Source organism: Corvus hawaiiensis, chromosome 3 (assembly GCF_020740725.1).
Source record: "Corvus hawaiiensis isolate bCorHaw1 chromosome 3, bCorHaw1.pri.cur, whole genome shotgun sequence".
In the NCBI taxonomy this organism is placed as follows: Eukaryota; Metazoa; Chordata; class Aves; order Passeriformes; family Corvidae; genus Corvus; species Corvus hawaiiensis.
This window is the reverse complement of record NC_063215.1, coordinates 76,265,229-76,282,294: the sequence shown is the minus strand read 5'-3', so window position 1 is coordinate 76,282,294 and position 17,066 is coordinate 76,265,229. Positions and strand designations below refer to the sequence as shown.

The 17,066-nt window shown below is 41.5% G+C and overlaps 1 protein-coding gene across 1 annotated transcript in view; it reads right to left on the bottom strand.

Moving 5' to 3' along the window:
- THBS2 (thrombospondin 2) overlaps positions 1-16,441 on the bottom strand; it is a 32,608-nt gene extending 16,167 nt beyond the window's left edge. The window contains exons 1-13 of the mRNA XM_048298695.1: positions 16,186-16,441; positions 14,977-15,051; positions 13,504-14,060; positions 11,918-12,002; positions 7,779-7,972; positions 6,849-6,989; positions 6,505-6,601; positions 5,597-5,767; positions 4,592-4,768; positions 3,678-3,851; positions 3,108-3,235; positions 2,850-3,002; positions 1,581-1,799 (exon numbers count right to left, since the gene is read on the bottom strand). Of these exons, the coding sequence (XP_048154652.1) occupies positions 1,581-1,799; positions 2,850-3,002; positions 3,108-3,235; positions 3,678-3,851; positions 4,592-4,768; positions 5,597-5,767; positions 6,505-6,601; positions 6,849-6,989; positions 7,779-7,972; positions 11,918-12,002; positions 13,504-14,060; positions 14,977-15,051; positions 16,186-16,192 (2,178 nt within the window). The 5' untranslated portion in view covers positions 16,193-16,441. The remainder of the gene's footprint in view (positions 1-1,580; positions 1,800-2,849; positions 3,003-3,107; positions 3,236-3,677; positions 3,852-4,591; positions 4,769-5,596; positions 5,768-6,504; positions 6,602-6,848; positions 6,990-7,778; positions 7,973-11,917; positions 12,003-13,503; positions 14,061-14,976; positions 15,052-16,185) is intronic.
- Between the last annotated feature and the right edge of the window lie 625 nt (positions 16,442-17,066).

Genomic DNA, 17,066 nt, shown 5'->3' with positions numbered 1-17,066 from the left:
AAACTCTTCAGATAATAGAGCCCAGATTCACACAAGTAACTTATTCCCTCAAACAACCTGATTTCAAACTTTCCTAGCCTCTTGGTCTGTATTTGTTTTAACCACTATAGTAGTGGTTTGCATTTCTTTCCTCATTTTTTTAAGCAGAAGGTTTTGTGCTAGAACTTCAAGAATGTTTATAAGTAGATCACTTTAGCACGGAGAAGAAACAAAAATGTTTCAGGTCTGGGAAAAGAAGCCCTCAAAAACCTCAGAAGAGAAAGCTTGCCCTGAGAGCCATGACTGATCAGCAAAATACTTGAGCATCTGCCTAGTGAACATATACAGGTAATCCAGTGTTGTCAGTGGTCCCATAGGTAGGTGTTTAAAACTGAACACCTGCATATGTCTTCTTCTCAGACAAAACTCCTCCATCCAAGTTGCTTAATTTGCTGTTGCAAACAGTGTATGCCCCTTTGTACTGTGGCTGTCATTCAACCACCAGCAAGGCCACCGCTCAGAACAAAGATCCAGGGAATTGCCTGTCAGGAAGTGCCTTTGTCCCTCAGCTGTTTGGGCCATTGTTAAACTGGTGGACCTGGAACAACTTTCAGCCTGGTTTCATACAGCAGTATAACTGCATCGGGATGAGACCTACAAGGAGGCTCACCATTTTTGAGCAATTCCCACTGGAAGGAACCTCAGGCCGTGAAACCAAGAAGGACTTACTGTGTGCTTCAGATGAGCACCAAACCAGGTCCCAGGGAACATACCATGGTGGACACACCCTACTGAAGCTACATGCCACCATTTTCAGGCTCCCTGATGCTGATTTTCTCATTGGTCTAGTAATCTTTCATTGTTCACTACAACATCCCAGCTGCACAGCAAGACTGGACAAGTCCCAGTTGCCAGGTGTAGAGCCAATGGTTGCAGGCAGGTCATGCTTGGAAGAGTGAGAGCTAGGACTTCACATCTCTGAAGGGTGAGAGAGGCTGAATCTCTCATCCTGTTCCTGTGAGCTTTTGCAATAAGGAGAACCCCTCTAACTATTCACATTCATTCCTCTCTTAGGCTCCTATTGCCAAAAATTATCTCAGGCTCTGAATCCAGTTTTCACAGCATGTGGTCTGTTTAACTCTTTGAAAGGAAGGAGTAGTTCAAGAGAGCTTTTAGAAGTGTAGCCCTTACATGGCTGTCAGTGTCTTTTTACAAGTCCTGCAGGTAGGATTTCACACTCACCTGGGCCCCCAAATCCCTGTTTGGTTCTCTCTAGCTGTGTGCTTCACAGCCATGCTTTAGGTAATTCCTGCTCAGTGTGCTAACTCCATTCACAGGCATCCCAATCATCCAATTCTGCATAGGAAGAAATCCAAAGCAGAGGACTCTGGATTTAATTTTGAGAATCCCTTACAGTATTTTACCAGATTAAGTGAATACACATTCCACAGCATCTCCTAGAAAATGAGCATGCTGTAACAGTCAAAAGCTTACTGAAAGCAACTACCAGCATCACGAATTAAAAGCGTTACTCACTACTACTTAGGAAAAAGAGAACATTTTGTTAATGCGTGGTATTTTTATCAACCTTTTTCACCCACCTTCACACAGTGGTATGTTGCATTAGCAGCACAGACCAAGTTGTTGTTAGGCCAGCCATCCAAATCTGAATCCTCACCACAGATGCGTCCATCACCAGCATACCCTGTCCTACATTCACATTTGTACATTGGATCACTGAAATGGCCCAGATAGATGCAGTCTGCAGACTTATGGCAGCTGTGTGTCTTGTCCTTGCATGGATTCTCAGGTTCACAGACCTATAAATGATGGAGCATATTCACTGAAACTTGATAATCACAGCCAGCTGTGTGTGCCTCAACTTTATCAAAATCAGACCCGTTATTTAGAAGTCTGAAGACAGGAACTTTGTTTTAATTGTGGTTAGTAAATCATACTGCTCTGTCAGTTCACAATTCCAACAAATATGTACAATGAAAGTAATTAAAAGAAACCACAGGAAAAATTGGACATTATTTAAAAAGTAATTAAAGTGGTTAACAATTTCAGCACTGTATCTGCCTTCTTCCAGATGTCATTAAACCCCAGAAACTAACTGCAACAGAAAGTAGATTTTACTGACCTCTTTTCTTTAGTGTTCTGCCTGACAGTATAAAAGGACTACCTTATTTTCTTAAATCAAAGAGACCCTAAGGAATTCTTGTGTTGACCTCATGTAGGTTTTTGTTACCCCTTGCTTATCACTATATTTTTCATTGCCAGTATTTGAGAATCTTACACAGATGGTTTACATGTAGAATTCAAAAGCTGAGCTAACCACAGATTGATTCAACAGCAACAAAGAGAAGGCATCCCATTACTTCCGCTTTAACATCTTTGTCTTGTCTAGAAAACTGTAGTCTTCAATCTCACTTCCACTTCCTGCTGTCCTTCACTGCTGATAAATTTTGGCCCAATGGAATTTAGGGACTGAGAACTTCAGATGTGTCTGATAACACTGACATTAACAGCATTATATTTATGAAAAAAACAATCCTAATTCTTCAGTTTCCACTCTCCAGAATAGGTATGTAAACCTTGGAGAAAGGAGTGCAAAGCAGGGAAATGTTTGCTCCTGGAATTTTAGGCTCATTTGGTACAACTGTGCAGATGCCTAAAGAAAATCAAACCCTTAAAAAAGCCAATCCCAAATTCAGTGTTTTGTTACTCAAATCAAAAATACTCTGGAACACCAGTTATTTATTTCAGGCCATTTTTGTTTGATATCCAAGTTTATCACACGCCATCATTAAAAGATATTTCAAATGAGAATTACTCAAAGCCATCAAATTCCCTTCAACTTCACTTACTTGCTTCTCTGTCTTGGCAACTTCCAGCCCTACTCCATAGGGCTGACTTCCTTTATAGCGTGGAGGACACGGCAAGCAGTGGAAACCCGGGTTTGTGTTCACACAGCGATGGACCTGATTCACTTTAAAGCAAACATCTGACACAGCTATACACTGCAGGTAAAGAAAGAAAGAAGGAAAAAATTAGATGGCTGTATAATTCCCAAATATTAATTTTTCATGGTGATTGCCTGGTGTTAATGGAAACAAAGTCAATACCTCATCAAGATCCTCACAGACGGTACCATTGCCAAGGTATCCTGCTGGGCATGCCCCACATGACCAAGACCCATCTGGGTAACTGTTGCATTCTGCTCCAGGAAAGCAAGGATTTGACAAACACCCATCTGGCAAATACAAACAAAACTGTAAATTAAGTAAGGAGGATAAAAGGCATGTAAAACTTCATTTAAGAAACAGGTATTCTCTGATCATTAGCTTAAACCACACTTGATGCAACAGATTCTTATAAAACCCCTAAAATTAGAGTTATTAAGTGCATTTAAGACTAAGTACTATTGATTTAATATGAAAAGATTATGGATTGCTACATCTGCTTGAATACATTACATCATGTTGAATCCTTATTTAAGAAAGGTATACTTGTTCAAGAAGTCATTATTGAGAATATATATAAAATCCCACAAAACAGTACTCAAAATAGTTAAATGTCCTCTCCAGAAACAAAGGTATAGTTAGCAGACTCCTGTAGTGTCACTTCATAAATTACCCATTAAAAAGATAACAGCAACAATAATTGCTCAGACTGAATAAAGAATGAATACCAACCAATTGGGCAATCCTTCTTATTGCACATATCATGCTGCTTGGTATCTCCCACGCATGGCTTTCCTCCATACTGTGGCTCTGGACTGTTACAGAGGCGAGACCGCTCACGAATTCCTCCTCCACAGGTAACAGTGCAGGCAGACCACGGAGACCAAGGACCCCACTGGCCATTCACTAAGATATGCAGAAAAGAAGAGCATCACAGGCAATAAAGTGGGGACATCTGGTGCCAATGACAACAACCCTTCATCAGATCCCTGGCTAGAGACAGTTTCTCGCTACGTACATAGAAAGATGTTGGCAGATGTTTGCACTGAGATAGCAGTATTTCAGAAACAAACAAATGAAAAATACCCAACTGCTTCATAGGCATTTTTTGGCCAATAATTCAAAACAGCATGCCATGCCAACTGGATATGCAAAGAGAAAAAAGGGAGGAAAAATTATATGAAAGGGAAGTGAAAGTGTGTGGAATGAAAGGTCTCTAAAAATGGCTTAGAAATGTAGATGAATAAGAAAGAATTATAATAAAAATTGTGTTGAATGTATAAAAAATGCATGCACAATTTCAAAGAAATCTGACTATTGGGGGATTCTATGTCTATTCTGAACAAGTACAGAGACAGCTTCCTTTTAGAAAGGAAGTGTTTATTTTTGATATGCAGAGATATATCACTAAAATGGAAATTTCTCTAACTCTTAATATTTAAAGCCAAATTATAACTTGGAAGGTTTACAGAACCTCTGACTGCATTGTTGTCCTCATTTTCGAAGCATCCTTGTGTGTTATTTCACTCGCAAGATAGAATTATATTTTCCGTCATAGAAATTCACTGTCATTTAGATCTGAATAAAGAGAAGGAATTCAGCTGGAATATTATTGTGTTACTTTTGATTCAAGACCACAGACATACCTGGACATGGAGCCTTCTCACACTTCTCCGTTTCACGCCCATTTCCCACACAGTTTTTCCCACCCATCTGGGGAATAGGAGAATTGCAGAGGCGGATGCGGGTGATATTTCCTACACCACAGGTTACTGAACAGGAAGACCAGGGAGACCAATGACTCCAGCCACCATCTTGACGTACTGCCAAAGAAAAGAGCAAAACTCAAGCAAACAGCCCACCTTGAGCACTAATACAAACTCACTTTGAGAAGTTAGCCTTCTAATGAGCCTCTCACCACATCTGATGAATGTCCCATCTCTTTCCCACCATTTCACTTACAAAGCCCAGCATGCCAGCTCAGGTACTCAAGAACAGCTTTCTTAGGAATTTCAGTAACCAGTGTATTACTAACAATTATTTTATACATTTTACTTAAAAATAAACTTTTCCAGTGAAACAAACACTTGTTCAAAATGCACATTTGGACATCTAGCAGTCTCAGCTGCTAGATACTGCCTTACATACTATATTAGCCCGGATATCACAGGTACCTGCAATAGTATTAATTACGCTTCTGGAATAGCATCCTTTTAAGTGCCTTAAATATAAAAGCAGTTTGATATTTTGCAAAAATCTTCCATGATTATTGTATTCCTAAACACAACTAAGTTAATGGAATGGTCCAACAATCAATGAATGGCAGATGTAAACACAGCCCCGTATATCATCGTTACGAACTGAGGGTTGTCTCCAAACTGAGTTCAAACAAAAGACTCCAGTTCATAATGTTAAAAAAAGGATCACTCATCATCTTTTTTATTAACATAGCTGAGCCCAAAATGTACATACCTATGAAATTGTCAGGAAAGGGAGGAATATTCGAAAGGGGAAAAATGACAACGAATCTAATGACAGCTACTTTAATTGTGCATATAGGATTTCTCAAGTACATACTATCCTGACTTAGCTTGGTTTTGCTTTGAGATGTCCAAAGAAGCTTTTAAAAAAGAAGAAATTTTATTACTTACTGCGATGGTCACATTTCTTAAAGCTGCACATCCTTGTTTGGATGTGTGGGCCTGTGCAAGCACTCCTGGTGACATCACACGACCTTCCTCGCATCTGAGTCCCAGAGCCACAGGTAACTGAGCACTTTGTCCAGTCTGACCATGGTGACCAGCCCTCCTCACTGTCATCAGCTGCGGAGCAAAAGGCAAGAAAAAGTGCCTTTTGTTTTTTTGCCTTAGTTTTCAAAGTTGCTCTATTATCCTATTTAGAAGATACTCACTTCTTTTTCTCTGTAGAATATGTACTTTAACATTTAGATCTCTCCTAATTTTGCTTTCCCAAGCTGCTGCTGAAGTAAGGGAATTATGGTGTAATATAATGAGAGGTTAGTTCAGGTAAGAATCCTGGATCTTCATGAACTTGTGTGCAGTGTGTTTGCATGAAGCACTGATCTTTGGAGGAAGAACATCTTATCTCTAGAATGGACCAAGCCCAAAACTGAGTCCAAATGGCCCTTGCCTTCAGAATATAGGTCAGTATGATGAGATGTGGCCCCACCTTTAAAAGCTACATAATGGTGAACATGATCAAGAGCACATTGTAAGAATATGCCCTATGCTTTGAATGGGCAAAAAAACGTGAAACATGACTGGCGCGAAGCATGCTTTCAACAGTTTATGCCCAAGGTAGCTAGGCAGGTTATCATGTTAATTCTAAGCAACCAATATAATCAATGAGGACAGACCAAGTCCTTCAGGGGGTAACTTCAGGCACCCAAGTTACTTCATATGATCTTTGTACACATAAAAGTTTTATATTTGATCTTACCCGCCTTGACATCTTGCTTGTTTTGAGCTTTCAAAAACACTAGTAGTGATTTTAAATAATGCCAAAGACTATCTGTCTTTCTCCTCAGCTAAATACTCACAGTGAGAGCAGACTGGACAGCATTCACCTTCAACAAAAGCTGGATCAGCACAGGAGACTGCTGGGCAGGTGATCTGATTGCACACAATTTTGGAATCCTAAAGGCAAAGAAATCAACTTACTGATTTATGCTCACAGACAGAGGTAAATGAAGGTGGGCATCTGGAGAAGTTTCATGTGTGGAAATGTTTTGATTTGATCTAACTACCCTGGACATGGGGACTACTTTTTATAAATGTCATGAAGTTCGGCCAAACTCTAAGTAAATACGACCTGACCTGGACAGATGAGCTGGATTAAACCCACTGTCCATTTCTGCAGAGAAGAAGGTTTCCAAAACCTTACCTGGCAAACGCACTTGGTGCAGCTATCTACAATCCAGCTTTCATTATCTGCGAATACACGGCCATCCTGCCAGCAAACTGGTTGGCTCTTCAGTGTTTTGTTAGGCCCAATCAGTTCCCACATAATTTGGTTCTCTTCAGACTAGAAGACAGAGTTAATGAAAACAAGTTGTGTATTTCATAAGCAAACTGTTTTAAATAGACAAAACTGAGACACCACTGGACTTAATTCTTCCATTAAAAAAAGTATTTTTACATATTTATGTAGATAAGGAAGATGATCTCAAGTATTGTAGTCCTGCATAGCAATTCTTCTAGCAATGGTAAAAAACAGTCACACGATACTAAGGGAAATCTCTTCTTAGTCGTTTTGCTTTCCTCTAGTACAGCTCATCTTTAGATGAGAAGATTTTAATCCTGAGACATATGGCATAGCAATAAAATTCCTTCCGAAATAATTAGCTGATTCAGAATAAGAAGAGAGGCAGACTTCAGCAAAACATCACCATCATGCTTCAACTATGAAAATCCCATACATTTACTTACAGTTTAGGTACCCCATGTAGCCACTTACTGATGCATTCATAAATGTTGCAAACATGGTAACAAGGCTTTAACAGTATGCAGGCAAGGTTGGGATTGATAGCTTTCAATTTCCAAACCTTTAGGAGGATTTCCCCTGTGTATGAGTGCATGTGTGTGTGCTCTTTTAAACCCAGTCTGTGAAAACCAAGTCTTGATGAAAGTGTTATACTCGAGAAATACCAAACTAGTCACAATGAAAAGAGGACATCTTTACATTATGTAGATATAGTAACAAGTGTTCATATGTAATACAGAAATCTCTATTAACTGCCCGGGCACAAAATAAGTAAGGAAAGAGCACTGCACAGCAGACCTCTGTCAGTTCTCCAGATTTACAGGTACCTACCACTTTTTGGAGGTTATCAGCCAAGTTGTTCACCACGATGCGCAGGCCGGTGAGCTCTGTGAACATTGATCCCAGCTCTTCACAGGAGCGGTCACAGAATTCGGCCTTCTCCGGTTTCTCACCCACATACTCGGTTGTGACAGCAGGGCTCAAATGAAGGATCTCAGTGCTCTCGTTGATGGTGTTCACTTCAGCTGGTAGCAAGAGAATGAAAGAGAAGAGAAGCATATACAAAGCTCTTCCACAGATTACAGATTCCTGCTGAAATCACAGATTGGCACCCATGAGTAGGGTTTAAACACATCTATTTTGGCACAGCTTCATGCTTATTAAACCCATGAATAAAAGAGGAGTTAGATGTCAGCTGGTTCCAATTATAGGCTTTCCCTTTTCAAAATTAAGAGCCAAGCTGTGTCTCACATGGCCCTCACTTTAAAATTGTTGGCACTGCAACACATTCATTTATGAAGAAGGCTAACAAAAGAACACAGTATCAAAAAAGCAAACCCATTTAGCCACTCAGACATAAAAGGATTCAGATTTGTTCATGACCTATCAAACTTTCTCAAGGCAGGGAAAAAGGCAGGAGAAAGAGTTTCCTTGCAGAAAGTTGTTGTCCTTGTTCCGTCCATAAATTCCACGGTTGGATCAAATTTGGACCATTATGCAATGTATACCAGACTTTGGGCTGCTCTATATTGCACTGCCCAGTGTTAAGCTAAGAGGAGCTGTTATAACAGTAGTTTCATTCTGAAGTGAAATGGAGGTCAAGCTAAGATCAGACTGATTATTTGATTTGTCATTTCAAACCCTCCTCCAAAAGGCAGATTGTAACTAAAACAGAACTTTGCATGCATTCGACAGGGAGAACTGGACATGTTCTAATATAATTTTAAAACACATCCCTATCTACAGCACATTCCTGAAAAATAACATAAAGAAAGCTTGATTTGTAATTAATAAGAAAAAAGCACATAGAAAACTACATAAAACAGTCTATGTTCTGTTAAGCATTTAAATGTCTATCAGGTAAATGTCTTATGGATTCCATGGAAGATTTCTCTAAGGACTCCATGATACACTCAAATTTGGTATCAGCTGTACAGAAGTCCACACTACCCTATCTCTCAACAAAGACTTATTTACCAGATTTAGTGATGTTGGAATAGCTCAAGGTTACCAAAGAGAAAAGACAAGCAAAGTATACAGCAATTTAAAAAGAAGAAATCAGCACAGGAACATGTGCCATAAAACATATGCTTCAAAACCCCAACACCATTCAGTGTTGACAAATCACCAAAGGTGGCCAAGCTTCAGAGATGTTAAGGGCTTGATTTGGTGCTTTACCATACAATGTAAAGTGTTATATTTAAACAAAGAAGTACATGAAAACAGGAGCAAAGTATTCTTCATTCATTTGGAAGGCTAAAAATAAAAGAACAAATAACCAACCCACAATATGACATTAAGTGATTACTTCTCAACCAAACTTAAAATTATTGGCTTGATGTGCTTTTAAATTAGCTATGAAACATCTGCACCTAGCCAAGGTCTACAAAAAATTATTCACAGTTTTCCAAAGTTGAAGCAATTGTCCAGCCTCTTTTACAGGATGGAAGAAAACCACATAGCAGATCAGAACTCTCTGTGTCATAACAGTTTATTTCAGCTGGTTTTTGATTCCCTGGAAAGAATGCAATTTTCCTACCACATTGAAACATTAGATTTCTCAGATCCCCCCACAGCACTTCTCAGATCATTAATTTCATATTTTTCAAGCCAACATGGAGTGTGCCTTGACCAGAACATTCTGAGGACATTAATAAAATTGCAATCTCAGCAGGAAACATAAACCAAAACTATGTTAGAAGAACTAAATCCCCACTTCCTACTGGTACTTGGCAATGACTGAAAGAAGATGCCTGGGGATCACTGGGAAATCAGTTCCCTGTTGCTGACTTCCTGCTAATTTCCTAAGGACCACATGATTATCTTTAAAATGAGAAACCAGAAGAGTAAAATGTGCATCCTCTCACATATGCAAATGTCATTCTGTTGATATAACTCAAGAAGGGATTTTATTGATGTGCCTATTTAGGTGTATTTTTGTTATCTTTCCTATCCAGTGCAGTGTATAAATCCTGCCTAAAGGATTTGCAGCCACTATGCCACAGGCATACTTTTCTACCCTTAACCAAACAGCATTCCCAAGCCACCATTTCACCGTATGTCACATTCCCATATTAGGCTTAAAGATACATTGGGAAAACACAGTCCTGTCTCTTTTTGTGTCCTCAGGGCTGAGGGACCTTCATTTGTAACATCTGCCTTGCTGTTATGGAACATTAACACAAAAATATGTCATCTTAATGCCTGTACTTCAGCTCAACAAGTGAGCCATCAAAATGGGAAAATATGTATCTTGTGGTCAGTAACTTCACTCATGGCTTTTCAACTGTGGTAATTGTCATTAGCAGCATCCCCCCAGATTTCAGTACTGGGCCCAGTATTGTTTAAACCATGCATCAATGACTTGGATGAAGGGACAGATGCCTCCTCAGCAAGTTCACTGATGACACAAAGCTGGGAGGAGTGACCACTAGCCCAGAGGGCTGTACAGACCTCCATAAAGATCTTGATAGGCTGGAGAGATGGGCAGAAAAGAACCATTCTGCCCCTCTCCTCATCCTCAGACACATTTGAAGTGTTTTGTCTAATTCTGGGCTCCTCAGTACAAGAAAGATATGGAGCTCCTGGATTGAGTCCAGCCAAGGACTACAAAGGTAATTAAAGGATTGGAGCCTCCCTCTTTTGAGGAAAGGCTGAAGGAGCTGGGCATATTCAGCCTCAAGGAGAGACAACTGAGAGAGGACCTCATCAATGTCTGTGAGTATCTGAAGGGAGGTGCCAAGAGGATGGAGCCAGGCTCTGTTCAGTGGTGCCAAGCAATAGCACAAGAAGCAATGGGCAGATACTGATACACAGGAAGTTCCACCTGAACATGAGGAACTTCTTTACTGTGTGGGTGACTAAGCACTGGAACAGTTGCCCAGAGAGGTTGTGGAGTCTCCCTCACTGGAGATATTCAAGAACCATCCAGATATAATCCTGTGAAATGTGATCTAGGATGACCCTGCCTGAGCAGAGAGGTTACACCAATGACACCCTGTGGTCCTTTTCAACCTGACCCATTCTGTGAGTATGTAATTAAGCTGGATAGGCAATGTCAGAATCAGACATGCACATAACAAACCTCTTAAATAATTTTGATGGCCTTACTGTGCTATTTGTTCCCTTCTGTTCCTGCACAAGAAATTTCCATCTTGTAGCGTTCTCTTCGTGTTGCAAAGTAAAAGTAAAAATACTGTGAATCGAATTATTTGCTAAATAATTCTTTACTGAGAATTATTGTCAGCTACAAGCACTGGGAAGTAAAACAGTCAGCACCTCCTATGAGCTTGAGTACAAAACCTTAGGACACATTTGACAAATAATCCTAATTCTTTTATGAGGAATCCACTACACGCCTACACACAGAGTGCTCCCCTCCTGGCGGGGTAAGCATGAACTGGACTAACAAGAACACGTCAGCCCATAACATACATGCCTTCCCTACCTCTTCCTTTGATTTCTTATTTTCCTGAGGATGTTTTCATTAACAATATTTCGGGATTCAAACCCAAAGCCTCTTTCAGCCAATGAATTCAGTGTCTTTAAGAATGGCAGACTAGTTTGTGGGCCCATTGACAGTCAGAAGCAGAATTCAGAACCATTACCCATCTTGTGCTCAAAGAATTACAGAAAACTCATGTAAGAAAATATATATTTTCATACATATGCATTTTTCCTTCCATTTCTACTAATTTCTTGCTCAACATTTTTTTTCCCAACTTAGAGACTCAGAGTTATGGACCTAAGCAACCAAACTAAAATAATAGACTGGAGAGTAGAAATGACATCATATAAACATATAAGTTCCCATTACCACCAAAAATTAACTCATTCTACTTTTCATTTCAAAGGGATCTGTTGCATAGTTTTAGGACGATAAGTCACTGCTGACATTTCTAGCTCTCACATTATTAAATATTTCACAGTATTAATATTGAACAGTGTTAACAAGACATCAAAAGCCTTACTTGACTGGCTTCTCTGGCATCCTTTCTTACGCAGAACATCCTCTATTGAAGTACCAAAGATTAATTGAATATTTTGCAAAAGACCCTGTAATGATAATTTTAAATAGCAATTAAAAACAGTAAGATCAATTTTTGAGTAACTAATAACTTTCCTGTTTCAATCCCATGCTACTGACTAGATTCAGACATAAGCAGATATATAAAAAACAATCTACAAGGCATTAAACCTGAGACACAGAAACAGAAGTGGTTATAGCTTTGTTATATACAATTTCAGTGCTATAAGCCACAAAGCTAGGTATGTTCTGAAACATGTCACATTAAAAGATATTAATCCACTAAGAGCTCAAATCTCCATTTCCATAGTGAATTTTAGATTGTAGTTCTACAAGACATTTGTCATACGGTCAAAGCCAACTTTCCTGCACCATCACACTTCCATCCTTAGCCAGTTGTTCCCATGCACCATAGTTCACTGCTTTCTCAGTTGTGCTGATGCTACCCTGAGACAACATTCTAAAACCAGACATGTATCTATTTCACTTGGGGAAAAAAATCCTCAAAGAAGAAAAAAAGTAATTAAAAACCAGATTATTTCAGTGAGCCACTTAACAGTACATCTTCAGAAACAGTTGTATGAGCACTACTGGTGGAGTGAGTTAGTCATGGAGGCAGGAATGGAGAGGCTGTGGGCAAGAACTTCTGACGTCCCTGCCAAAACTGGTCATCCCTCCAGCATGTCAGGCTCTGCCTGAAAACAAGATGGCACAACATGATGAGAAAAAAATGGCTTTTTGAAATTTTTGGAGCCATGAGTTCCAGTTTGATATCAGCTGTGAGAGAAAAGAAGCCATCCTTAAAGCTGTTGGGCCAGATCATATCACTGTATGATAGGAGGCAGAAGGTTGTTTTCATTTGATAGGAAAATCAGAAAGCTTATAAGTACTTCATCTCAAATGTTTTTCACAAAAAGAAAAACAATCTCATTTACAGTGCTGATCAAAACTCTTTATTCTATTTATTTTTTCAACATTTTCCTCTTTTTTTGATTTAAATTGAAAAGAAATGTTCAAAATGGCAAACCAGGATGTTCTGTTACAGGATGGAACAATACCACATGCTTCAGCTCCATTAAAAATTCTTTTTTTCCTTCTTCTTTCAAATAAAAAGCAAAAATATTGACATGTTCTCATTATTTGAATAGATATATTTCAATGGAAAACCAGTTCTTCAAGAAATTTGCAAAGAATTCTACAAATCACCACAAAAATCCAACATCTCTAGAAGACTTACATCTGGAAAAGAAAAGAGATGTATAGGAAAGCCCAAAAATTGGTTTTTCACACTTTTCCTGGGTTTAGACTTTGGTTTGCCAGGCCTTTGCTTTCAGGAACCCCAAAATGACACAACACAGATCCAGCAATTAATAAAAACACACTCTGAAGAAAGTCTGCTTGGGAACACCTGTGACCCCATCAAATCCAAGAGGCATTGGGAGAACAAAACTGCACCTACTGCATCTTCCCAAACTACTTGCAGTTACCTTCTTACCACACCAGAGACCCCAGCTTCTCCACGTCACCTACCCTGAAATGATTCTCCCGAGTGGAACCCTTCGCCAAGTACAGCCTGCTGCTCTCTGCTTTCAGCTGCTCATAGAAAGGCTCCTCCAGGATGAAGCTGTCAATAAGGTCACAGCCAACATAGAGGTTGTAGTTCTCCCCTGTTATCTGCACGGTGAGGTTCTTCCACTGTGAGTCAGCAAGGTCCACGTCTTCCAGGGAAATCACGTTCTGGAAGCCATCCACCCAATAGATAAGGTCCAGGGTGTTGGCCCGGCCATTGGAAATGATCTCAAACTGCCTCTCACTGATGCCGGGACCCTCTAAAGCAAGGATAGTGCCTCTAGATTGCCTGTCCTGCCTCAGAGTGGCTGAAAGGATAAAGCCCTCATTCTGCCGTATTAGTTTTATGATCTTTTTTAATTTCTCCGGTTTACATGGAGGTATATGGTCAAACCGAATGAAACGATATGCTGGCATAGTGGGGTCTGGGCCCCGGAACACCTTTGCTCCAATTGTCTTTCGGTTTATGCTACTGACTTGAAGTAAATCGAAGGTAGTCTCCTCTTCCTTGTCACCATCTGAAAAAGTTAACAGTGTGTGACAATGCATCTACAGAAAGTCTTACAAGAAACAGCTCTGTACACTATAATTAGTAACCGCAATTATATGACAGACATTAAGGACCAGCAGAGTAAACCCAGTACTTTCCCACTTCCACAAATGGAACTGTTCCTGCTAGCAGGCAAGTGAATCATATTTACTACCCAACATTTTCATTTCCATGACAATTCTCTTCTTCTATGTGTACAAATACTTTTGATTATATATTTATATGTATGGCTTCATATTTTCTAGCACTATATAGTAGGTACTTGTATATATATATATGCTATATGCCACATATATGCCTACACATGGATGCCTGTAGCAATTTATCCATTAAATATTTTAATTTATATGAATGGATAAGGAATTTGAGGCAATTCCTATCTTTTGATTACCAGATAATGGAAATCAAATTATGAGGATCCGTGTGCCTACATGATGACCGCAAAAAAGAGATTTGCTTTTTAAAGACTTCAACCAATAGGTGAGGTGTAAATGAGGATCTGGCATTGTGCCAATTTGTATTCTACTTATATCTCATCTGTAGATGTCTATTTCTCCACCTCTATCTTTTTAAAATATTCATCCCACACAGTGATTCTGTCTATGCTACTTTCACCATACATTTCCACCACATAGAAAAGTATATCAATTATTTCTGGGATTATACACATATTAATCAAAAATTTCTAAAAAAAGTAATTTTGAGATATATTGAGAAATCTTCATTCAGCATTGGCAAGGTATATCTACCACAAATATCCCAGGCACTTCTAAAAAATTCCTTTCTTATTACTTTTCCCACTGTAGTTCAGGTAAGCCAACATTTACAACGACTTTTAACTTTGGGAGTTACTCTGTATCCAGTTAAGAAGTGTTTGAACTTACCCTGAGCATTTGAGGAAGCCCACAGGGTTATCAAGACAGCAAGCCACAACAACCCTCTCCTCTTCAGCATAACTCCTATGAATAAATCAAAAAGTAGTAAGTATTGAGGAAATAATATTTATCAACTATAAATAGTGCAATTTTCCTCATGAAATGCCGTAAACAGCAACTATACATATAAAATCAGAATTTTTATTTTGACTGATTCTTGTAATATTTATTCTGGGTCTATTCTTGATGGCAGAAGTAAAATGTTACATCAGATGAAGGGAAGAGAAATTATAAAAGTTAAAGATCCTTTTAATGGAAATGTCCTTAATAAAAAAAAAAAAAAAAAAAAAAAAGGAAAGTCATACAGAAAACATATGAATTCTTATTTTCTCCATTACATTTCAGTAGCTGGCATAGAAAGCATATGACACTACAGGAGATACAGCTTATTGCTAGCACATCTTTACTTTGGAGCACAATATTTAGCCACAAATCCTTGTAGGATAATGAGATCTAAACTAGATGATGGTTCTGAGTAATAGGGGTACTTGTCAGTACCTTTTTTAGCACCATGATACAAACTCCTCTCTCTTCCATATATATACAATCCTCTGTACCCAACCATAGCTAGATAAAGTGACTCTTAACGTGATGCTGGGTTTGCCCTGTAGCACTGTGCAGTTATAAACCACATAATTGCATCTCCATATGTGTCTCAACTCACAATGAATGGAGCAGAAGCATTCCCCGGAATGTGTAGAAATCCAGTTCTCTGGGTTCAGCCAAATAGCTTCAGCACTGCCAACTCCACACATTTTTGCAAGGACGCAGGGATGCCGCCAGCGCTTTCTGTCTACATTTTCTTTGTCCTACGGGAACTCCTATTACCTGGCATCCCCAGGGTACCACCGCTACAGCCAACTACCGGCAGCGGCCAGGATGCCTCTCTCGCCTCTCGAACTCAGCGGTTCCCGGCGGAACAGACCGTGCCCGGACGGCGGGCGCGGCAGCGGCAGGGCTGCTGCGGGCAGGTGCCGCACACCCGCCTGTCCCGCGGCTGCTCCCCTCACCTCGCACCCCGAGTCCCCGCGGGGTCGGCAGCGGGGCGGCTGCCCACAGCGAGTTCCGAGAGGCCGGCGGGGGAGCGGGCTGACAGCCTCCTCCGCCCCCCGAGGGGGCTTCGCGGCGGGCACGGCACCTCCCCGCCTTGCGCCTCACCTGGCATCGGGGAGCCGACGGTGCGCTGGGGCTCTGCGGGGAGAGGTCGGTCGGGAGTGGAGTGCGATGCGATGCGAGGCGAGGCGATGCGATGCGATGCGATGCGATGCGATGCGATGCGATGCGATGCGATGCGATGCGATGCGATGCGATGCGATGCGATGCGATGCGATGCGATGCGATGCGATGCGATGCTGCCGCCGCTGTCGACACCGTCACAAGTCCCTCCTCGGCCCCGCGCCCCGCGCCGACGCCTTTATGGGCTGCGGGCCGGGCCCCGCTGTCAATCAGCGGCGCCGGGGCGCGCCCCCGGCTCGCCCCTCCGCGGCGGTGACATAACCCCCCGCCGCCCCCTCCCCACCTCGCCTACCTGCGAGGCCATCGCGGCCCCGGGCCCGCCCCTGGCGGGCGGTGCAGGGGCGGTGCGGGAGGCGGGCAGGGCGGCAGCGGCCTCCCCCCGGGGAGCGGAGCGGCGCGGAGGGGCGGGAGGGGAGCCTGCCGTCGGTGTGGCGGGGGCCGAGCGCGGCAGAGCCCCCGGGAGGCGGCGCCAGGCCCCGCAGCGGGGACAGGGGCGCGGCCGGGCCCCGCCGTCGGGGCGTCCCGAGCCCGGTTCCCGCGAGCGAGAAGCGTATCCTCGGCCCCTTCGGCCGGCCCGGCTCCCCCGGGAGCACTTGTAGCCAGAGAGCTCGGTGCTCCTGCCGCCACCGCGGCAAAAACCGGCCTTCTCAAGGGCTCAGTTCTATCATTTTTATCCTTTTTTATTTTTAAATTGTACAACAGACCAAACCCGAGACTTGCCCCGGTCACGTTCCTTGGTCAGCTGGCAAAGTGCTCATTGCAGGGCAGTCAGCAGCTTCTCAAGTGAGCCCAACACCTCGGTC